At 47.9% G+C, this 10,000-nt stretch overlaps 1 protein-coding gene across 6 annotated transcripts in view; it reads left to right on the plus strand.

Annotated features, from left to right (window-relative positions):
- Positions 1-10,000, plus strand: part of dennd1b (DENN/MADD domain containing 1B) — a 139,943-nt gene that overhangs the window by 40,809 nt on the left and 89,134 nt on the right. For all 6 annotated transcript variants that reach the window (XR_008831654.1, XM_056413980.1, XM_056413982.1 and 3 more), the window contains exons 4-5: positions 4,966-5,015; positions 5,910-6,029. Coding sequence is in view for 5 of the 6 variants with exons in the window: in XM_056413980.1 (XP_056269955.1) it covers positions 4,966-5,015; positions 5,910-6,029 (170 nt within the window). In the remaining variant the exon portion in view is untranslated. The remainder of the gene's footprint in view (positions 1-4,965; positions 5,016-5,909; positions 6,030-10,000) is intronic.

Below are 10,000 nucleotides of genomic sequence, written 5' to 3' on the forward strand. Positions count from 1 at the left end.
CCCTCTCACTCTCTCTTTCTCTCTTTTTATAATATCCTTACCTCAGTGTTTCTTTCAGTCTCTCTCCATCTATATTTATTTCTCTCCCCCCCTCCCTCATGATGGTGTGGCATCAGTCACTTGTGTCTGGTGCAGGAGACCACAGAGGAAACAGGAAGTAGTTCATGGAGTTGTTCTTCCCGTCTGTTGCATCACAGCCTCTCCATCTCCCCGGTACTCGTAACTCTCATCAGCTGTTTGCTGTTGATGTGATAATGAACAGCGTTAACCTGTTCAGCCAATCAGAGCCTCTCTCTCACCGGAGCCTCCGCTGTCCTCGTTTCAGATCAAATACACATCCATGCAAATCCTGGAAGAAGAAAAAAAGGAAAAAGAACGACTCGGGGGAAATTTGAATATTTATCTCAAAGCGGCGCCGGGGCGCCCGCCGCTCGCCGTCGGTTTGAATCCCGAGCCTCTCTCTCTGTCACGTGCGCCAGAGGGCGAGCGAACCGGCACCGGCAGGACGGCAGCGAGCGCACAGGCGGACTAATTGGGGGGAAAAAGTGGGGGCGGGAGGAGGAGGGGGGGAGGTGAGGAAGAGAAGGTGTGAGTACACCACGACGACAGGGGAGGAGGTGATGAAGAGGGCACCGGAGGAAGAGGTGAAGGCAGGGCGGCGTGGAGACGCCGCCGTGGGCTCCGGCTGACGTGTCGGTCGCCCTGCTGACGCCGTCGTTATGCTGCCGGAGTGCCCCCCCCCTCCCCCCCCCCTCCTCCTCCTCTTCCATGCAGAGAATACAGAGCTGCAGTTATCACGGAGACGATGGAACAGAAACGGGTCTCTAAGAACTCCACACGGAGGGGGGGGGGGGTACGAGGTGTGTCACATGTGTCACGTGTGTCACGCGTGTGCGGTTCCAGAGACTGAAGCTACAGCAGCGAGGCCTTCAAGGACGTCTGGTGGACGTCCGTCCTCCGGCGGTCGAGGGCGTCCCGGCCTTCACCCGGAGGAATGGGTTGATTGGTTAATTGGTTAATTGGTTTGACCATGTGACGTCGTCCTCGTTAACTTTTTCCAGCCTCGGTGACAAAAAAATGAGATAATTCTGAACATATAGACTTCTGAGTGGAGGATTTATGTCTCTTTATATATTTGTTGTCTCTTCTCTCGAGGCTCTGGTCCTCCCCGTGTCTCCGTGTTAACGGCTCCCCTCTCAGAGGCGCTCCATCACTCAGCCCTTTGATGAGTGTGTGTGCGACGCCGGGTCACTCGTCCTCATGGAGACGGACACAGGAGCCCCCAGGCCCCCCCCCCCCCTTCCTGGTCCCTGAGGCCGGGCCCTTGAGTTAGGGCTCCGTCAGGTGCACATCTTGCCTGCATTACTCTGAGTTATGCCGGGTCCGTAATGCGGCGCAGACTCCTGCAAACAGGAAACAATAAATTAACCAGAACCGAATCAAAGCGGGCCGGCTGCGTGATGGACGGTACCGCGGACACGCCGGGGACACGCTGTGGACACGCCGGGGACACGCTGTGGACACGCCACGGACACGCCAAGGACACGGCCTGTCCGTGGCGTGTCCTTGGCGTGAAGTACATGTGAGCTGTCGTAACGGGCTGACACCCATAGGGTCCTCTTTAAAGGCTGCTTCTATGTGGCGGTCCTCTTTGAACCAGAACCGGACCGGGTCGGGTTCCACCGGGTTCTGGACCACATGGATCCGGCTGCAGCAGCCTGGGCTCAGAGCTCCCAGGGAGGAGGCCTCCTGCATGGGGGAGGGGCCGGACCGGGCTGCTCCTGGTACTCCTGGTATTACGTATGGTATGGTAGTACTTATAGTATTTGGTATTTTATTTTTTTAAGAAACGTTAATTCTGATCCTTTACAGAGCTTATAACTCACCACAATCACCTCTATTATAATCATATAATAATATAGTAATATAATAATATAATAATACAATTTAATATTTTGGGTTGAGGATTTATATTTTAGTTTAAGAATAAAAACCAGACGGCAGCAGCTCCGAGCTGCAGAGCGTCCGCTGGGGACCGGAGACACACACACACACACACACACACACAGACACACACACACACACACACACACACACACACACACACACACACACACACACACCCCTGTCTGCCAAGCCGGGCCCAGCAGCATATCTCCCCCCCTCCTCCCCCACTCACAAATATATTAGCTGCCTCTTTTTCTTTTGTCTTGAGAAAATGGCAAGCAGGGTGTGTGTGTGTGTGTGTGGTGGGGGGGCTCACTGTACTGAGACCCCCCCCCCCCTAGTGTTGGGATGTATCCCCGGTGGTGTGTGTGAGGCCCGGCCGTGGACACATGCAGAGGTGTGTTATCGGTCTTCAGTCGTCCAGGTGTGAAGATTATGAGTCGTACACACACACACACACACACACACACACACACACACACACGCGCGGGCGGGCTGCAGCAGGAGCTCCGAGGGAGGGTCTCTTCCTGTTGGTATGCGGGTTGGGAGGCATGGAACAGACCCAAGGAGGGAGAGCGCTCGGCCTGTGGGACGTGGAGGTCTCAGGTGGAGGTCTCAGGTGGAGGTCTCAGGTGACACTGATGATACAAACACTTAGTACGAGTGTGTAGTGATTTAAACTCTTAGTGGAGGAACAAACAAACAACAGTGATGAATGTGTCTTTATTCTGTTTAATGTGGACTATCTGGACGTGTGTGTGTGTGTGTGTGTGTGTGTGTGTGTGTGTGTGTGTGTGTGTGTGTGTGTGTGTGTGTGTGTGTGTGTGTGTGTGTGTGTGTGTGTGTGTGTGTGTGTGTGTGTGTGTGTGTGTGTGTGTGTGTGTGTGTGTGTGTGTGTGTGTGTGTGTCCTCCCGGATCCTCCTGGACCTGATAGCTCAGGAATGTTTTCTTCAAACTTGGACCACTTTCACCCAAGGTCGGCCTGATAAGAAGTCGGCGGTCAAAGGTCACCGTGACCTCACAACACACACACACATTCAGGAATGCACGTGAGCTGGAGATGACTCTCTCACACACACACACACACACACACGTCTAATTGTATGTGGCTCTATAAGGCATCTTCATCTGAGCTGAGGCACAGACTGTATATGCATATGGTGAATGTCTATATATATATATCTATATTTATTTATATATATGTGTGTGTGTGAGCATGTCTGCTGTCACATCAAACACACACACACACACACACACGCCTTCCCTCTGGTCCTGTGTGAGATCAGAGTCTCTGGACTGTCACTCAAACGGAGACAACTGATGTGGGCGGGGCTTAGACGACTCTCCAACCTGGCAAGTCAAATGTTTTTATAGTGTGTGTGTGTTTGTGTGTGTGTGTGTGTGTGTGTGTGAGCCATATGCAGTGCGCCAGGGAGGCTCTCTGGAACATATTGGCGTGCGTACATCGTGGTTAATAATAGTAGCAGACGCACCCGGCGATGGCACCTCTGATGTGTGTGACAGTCTCACAGCCGCACACGCCAAGACACAGTCACACACACACACACACACACACACAGCAGAGACGGAGACCTCCTCTGCCACCGAGCCCTCCGTCTTTGTTGAGTTTTCAATCTGATGACAGATAAGTAACCCCCCCTCCCTCCTGTATGTGGGCACACACACACACACACACAGGTATACACACACACCTACACAAACACGTACAAATGTACATGCTTAACCACCCTTAAAGCATGTAGGCACTCACCTCCACACACACACACACATCCCCCCCTCCCTTCTGTCAGAGCTCATTGTTGCTCGCTTGTCGGTGGCGCTGGTCGTGTTGTGCTGAGACGGCGGCTTTAAGTTTTGTTCAGACGGGGGGGGGGGGGGGGGTCAGTGACTGCACCCCACGGCGAAGTCTTTAGACTCCAGAAGACGCCCAACATGATCGGTCTCTGGGAGGAGAGGCGGACCGAGAGAGAGTGAGACCGCCAGAGAGAGGCCGGAGCCCAGACCCTCAGACCCACAGACCCCCAGACCCCCAGACCCTCAGACCCACAGACCCACAGACCCCCAAACCCTCAGGCCCCCAGACCCCCAAACCCTCAGGCCCCCAGACCCACAGACCCACAGACCCACAGACCCCCAGACCCTCAGGCCCACAGACCCACAGACCCCCAGACCCACAGACCCACAGACCCACAGACCCTCAGACCCCCAGACCCACAGACCCACAGACCCCCACACCCCCAGACCCACAGACCCACAGACCCCAAACCCCAGACCCCAGACCCTCAGACCCACAGACCCCAAAACCCTCAGACCCCCAGACCCCCAAACCCTCAGGCCCCCAGGCCCATGGATTAGTCTGTGGGGCTGGCAGCAGAGAGACAGACGGTCCAACAGGACCCGGTGCCCGGTCCAGGTTAGCAGCCCCCCCCCCCCCCCATATGGTGCCCTGCTCCCTGTCTGCATCCATATGCTGCTGGTGGGAAGGTGCCCCCCCCCCTTCTCCCCCTCTCCTCCCCCAACTTCAAGAGCATGCACCTCCTCCCCCGCACCACCCAACCCACCAGGGAGGTGTTGGGAGGTAAAGCCCCTGAAGGCTTTGTACCCCCCCCCCCACCTCTTAACCCCTCAGAGCTGCTTAGCCCATTGTCACCACAATCTGCCACCATCGCCTCCGTGTTGTGTGTGTGTGTGTGTGTGTGTGCCCCCTCTTTCTCTCTCTCTCTCTCTCTCCCTTCATCTTTTAGCCACCTGATAATCGATGAACTTATTAGCTGCTGATTATTGGGCGTGATGGACGTGGACCCCCGGACCGAGAGGAAGCTCTCGCTCTGAGGGTCTCACTCTGAGGGTCTCACTCTGAGGGTCTCGTTTGGATGACCTTAGGATGTCGGATCGCTATCAGCAGCGTTCAACATTAATCCTCATTTAGTTCATATTCTGTGTGTGTGTCTCTAAAGGTGTGTGTGTGTGTGTGTGTGTGTGTTCTGGTTCCTCAGGAGGTCCTTCAGACGATACCAAAGTTCTGCTTCCCCTTCGACGTGGAAAGGTACGATTCCTCCTCCTCCCTGCCGTGGCACTCCTTTCTCACACACACACACACACACACACACACACACACACACACACACACATACACACACGCACAACTCTCCTCTCGCTACAGAATCTGCATCTGAAGGAGGAGACAAGACGGTGTGTGTGTGTGTGAGTGTGTGTGAGTGTGAGTGAGTGTGTGTGTGAGTGTGAGTGTGTGTGTGAGTGTGTGTGTGAGTGTGTGTGAGAGTGTGTGTGAGAGTGTATATGTGAGTGTATGTGAGATGACTTTGATTGGTTCGAGTCACAGGATGACTCCAGAGTGGATTCCAGGCGTAAGACTCGAGTCACTCTGGCCTTCAACTAATCCAACTAAACCGTGTGATGACGAGGAGACGCGATGACGAAGATGACGGCAACAAGTTTAATTAACGATGACGCCTGTGAGGTCATCAGTGGCCTGTGTGTGTGTGTGTGTGTGTGTGTGTGTGTGTGTGTGTGTGTGTGTGTGTGTGTGTGTGTGTGTGTGTGTGTGTGTGTGTGTGTGTGTGTGTGTGTGTGTGTGTGTGTGTGTGTGGAGAAGTAGCCGCCTCTCTACTCTGAGGCTGGAAAAATGACATGTTCAGATTCCTATTGTAGAGAGTGTTAGGGGGAGGGGGGCATGGGGGGGGGATATACAGTATCTAACTGAAGCTGAGCTGCTGCCATCTAGTGGAGGAACGCGGTACTGAGCGTCTCAAGTCATAATGGAAAAACATGTGACATCAGGTCTGGACATCGACTGGAAATGTTGAGCTCACGGTTGTGTTTACCTCCGGTGTTTTAAACGTGTATGAAGTCGTCACGTGTGTGTGTGCGTGTGTTTCACGTGTGTGTGTGTGTGTGTGTGTGTGTTGTCCGGCCTCAGGGTTTCCCAGAACCAGGTGGGGCAGCACTTCACCTTCGTGCTGACGGACATCGACGGCAAGCAGAGGTTCGGCTTCTGTCGACTCACTCAGGCCTGCAGGGTCTGCATCTGCCTGCTCAGGTAACACACACACACACACACACACACACACACACACACACACACACACACACACACACACACACACACACACACACACACACACACACACACACACACACACATCTTGTTATGTTTATAATACTCCGAGGTACATATTTGTTGTTCTAATGAACTGAATCTCACTCTGTGTCTAACATTTGCAATTTTTAAATATATCCAACTCACATAAATTAAATAAATAGTGAAACAAGTGACAAGCGGATATATATATATATATATATATATATATTTATTTATTTATATATATAAAAATACATTGTGCTAATCCAAATGTATAAAAGTCAGCCTTTGACATTTTACGAGAAAATGTGTGAAAACAACACGGCTGCTTTTATTTATTCCTTCAAATAAGCGAGATGTTTTTTGTTGTTGTTTTTCTCCGTATCTGCATTTATTTCTCAAGTCTGATGAAAAAAAAGAAAGAAATTAATTTCCCAGATCTTCCGAAGTGAACACATATTTTTTTTCTTCTCTGTTCACACGACGCCAGAATAACACATTTATATTCTCATCTGCCCACACAATTATGTTAGCGACGCGGCTATAATTATACAAAAGTTTAGCGCTTTAAAAAAATATTTCATAGGTGGATTCATCTTATCACAGCGTAGATAAATGAGGATACCAAAAACCAGGGAAAATATCATTTTTCTTTGCATAATTACTCTCCAGGAAAGGCTATTATCATTTAATTCCCGTGTAATTGCGTGTTGACAGTGTTTCTGCGCGGGATCGCCTCGCAGAGCGGCGCTCTAATCTCAGCGGACGCATAAACTGAGCAACACGTGCAAATAAAACTACATTTTTAATGAATGTATTAAATAGTTTAACAAATAACAAACTGGAAAAGGAGCACAAAGACTTTTTTATTTTTCTCAGTGTAAAGCAGCGCGTGTGTGTGTGTGTGTGTGTGTGTGTTGATGGACAGTCGTGGGTTTGTCGCTGCTCTGATGAGCTGCTGTGAAGAACACTGTCCCTCCTCCTCCTCCTCCTCCTCCCCCCCCCCCACACCACCCACCCTCCTCGGCCAGCTTCCACGGCCTTTGTTTTTCTTTTCTCTCTCCCTTTCTCTCTCTCTCTCCCTCCCTCCCTCCCTCTTTTCTCCTCGTTATTCGGCTACACCGCCACGGCGCGACAGCGACGGCGCTCGGCCCATAATTATGCATGAAGCCTCGCTGCCAATTAGCAGAGGTTCCCCTGTCCCTCTCGCTGAGTTAGACATGCTAATTCATTTGACATATGATGTATAAAATTCATTATGCATTTGGAGTAGTTTGCATGGCTCGCTTCATTTTTAATAAGACGATGTATAGGGAGGTTTTTTTTTTCATTTTAAAAAGGTTTGTCTTTTATTTTATTTTTTCTTATGTCATTATTCTAAATTTTTTTTTTTTTAAACATTCAAGATATCTGCATTGAGAAATGTGTGAATTTAAATGTTGGTCAGTGTGTGAATATTTAGTGTTTATTTATTTCATAAGTCTGTTTCTCATGTAAGATATGAATTAAAAAATTAAAAATACAACCAAAGAAGAACAGAAAACATCCAAATAATGTGAATGATTCATCCTATAAATGATCAGTTAAAATGTGAAAGAGGAAAAGTCCAGCCGGCGAGTTTAATTTAGATTTTTCCCCCCCCCATTAATTTCCCAATAAAAGCGTAACGGTTGAAGGAGCGTAACGTTGTCACCTCTCCTAACGGGAGGAAGTGTCCTAATGAGGAGGCCGGGGCAGCCTGGACGGCCCTTTGTAGTCTCCTCGCTCCCTAAAGGAGAAATACACAAAATACATCATTTAAATGGTTCCGTTTCCTCCCGTTATTCCTCCCCAATTTCCTCACATTTGACAGATTTTTCTGTTGAACAAGCGATTTATTCGGAGAATAAAAAAAGGAGCGGGATCTTTATGCGACGGCGAGGTCCGAGGAGACGCTTTAGGGAGCGGCGCCCCGCTTCGCGGTCACTTAGCGCGCCGCCGGAGGACGCTTCCTCTCCCGTACTTAACCCCTCCCCCGAGGACGTGAAGGCCGGATGAAACGTCTGCAGAGTGAACGCCGGCGTACGGTACCGGGTCAAGACCCACTGAGGGCGCCGAGCTGCAGGTCCAGAAGAACCGATCCAGAACCGCCACGCAGAGGTCATCACAGAGGTCAACATGTTATAAAACTAAAAGCAGTATATATGAAACTATACACAACGCTACATTGTTTATAAACTATACACAACGCTACATTGTTTATAAACTATACACAACGCTACATTGTTTATAAACTATACACAACGCTACATTGTTTATAAACTATACACAACACTACATTGTTTATAAACTATACACAACGCTACATTGTTTATAAACTATACACAACGCTACATTGTTTATAAACTATACACAACGCTACATTGTTTATAAACTATACACAACACTACATTGTTTATAAACTATAAACAACGCTACATTGTTTATAAACTATACACACCGCTACATTGTTTATAAACTATACACAACGCTAGATTGTTTATGAAAACTATACACAATGCTACATTGTTTATAAACTATACACAACACTACATTGTTTATAAACATATACAACGCTACATTGTTTATAAACAACGCTACATTGTTTATAAACTCTAAACAACACTACATTGTTTATAAACTATATACAACGCTACATTGTTTATAAACTATAAACAACACTACATTGTTTATGAACTATAAACAACACTACATTGTTTATAAACTATATACAACGCTACATTGTTTATAAACTATATACAACACTACATTGTTTATAAACTATAAACAACGCTACATTGTTTATAAACTATAAACAATGCTACATTGTTTATAAACTATAAACAACGCTACATTGTTTATAAACTATATACAATGCTACATTGTTTATAAACTATAAACAACACTACATTGTTTATAAACTATAAACAACACTACATTGTTTATAAACTATATACAACGCTACATTGTTTATAAACTATAAACAACGCTACATTGTTTATAAACTATAAACAACAATACATTGTTTATAAACTATATACAATGCTACATTGTTTATAAACTATAAACAACACTACATTGTTTATAAACTATATACAATGCAACATTGTTTATAAACTATAAACAACACTACATTGTTTATAAACTATATACAATGCTACATTGTTTATAAACTATAAACAACACTTCATTGTTTATAAACTATAAACAACACTACATTGTTTATAAACTATAAACAACACTACATTGTATATAAAACTATCACACCTCTACTCCTCCTCCTCTACTCCTCCACTCCGTCCTCTGTCACACGGTCTGGGTGATGAAGAGCGTGACGGCTGTGAGTGGACCGCACATTACGCGCCTCACTCTCTGAGTCCACGGCACTTTGAGAAGACATGTGTTCAAAAACGGCAAGAGAGAGAGATTGTGCCCCCCCCCCCCCCCCCCCACACACACACCCTCCCCCCCGGTGATGGATGCCTCGCTCTCTATCGGAGGATTTGTGGAGCACAAACACATCTGAGCAATGAACTGTGATGATGAGGAGGAGTATCTGCAAACTTTAACTGGGCATCAACAGAGAGAGCAGGGGTGGGGGGGGAGTAGAACAAAAACAATACGTCTTTAAGTCGTATCGCATTTTTATAATTAGGCATGAAAAGACGTGACTTATTGCAGGAAGGCTCGATCAGAGTATCGATCACGTGGTTTTCCTCTCAAGTGTGTGTGTGTGTGTGGGGGGGGGGGGGGGCAGCTACACTCCCATTCACCTATTAAATATGAAGGATTCATGTCCAGAAGCCTGGCTTTTTAACCCCCCCCCCCCTTCCCCACTGGTCATTACACATCCTAAACTGACCCCATATATGCAGATGTGTGTGTGTGTGTGTGTGTGTGTGTGTGTGTGT

The sequence above is a fragment of the Pseudoliparis swirei genome, chromosome 5 (genome assembly GCF_029220125.1).
Source record: "Pseudoliparis swirei isolate HS2019 ecotype Mariana Trench chromosome 5, NWPU_hadal_v1, whole genome shotgun sequence".
Lineage (NCBI taxonomy): Eukaryota > Metazoa > Chordata > Actinopteri > Perciformes > Liparidae > Pseudoliparis > Pseudoliparis swirei.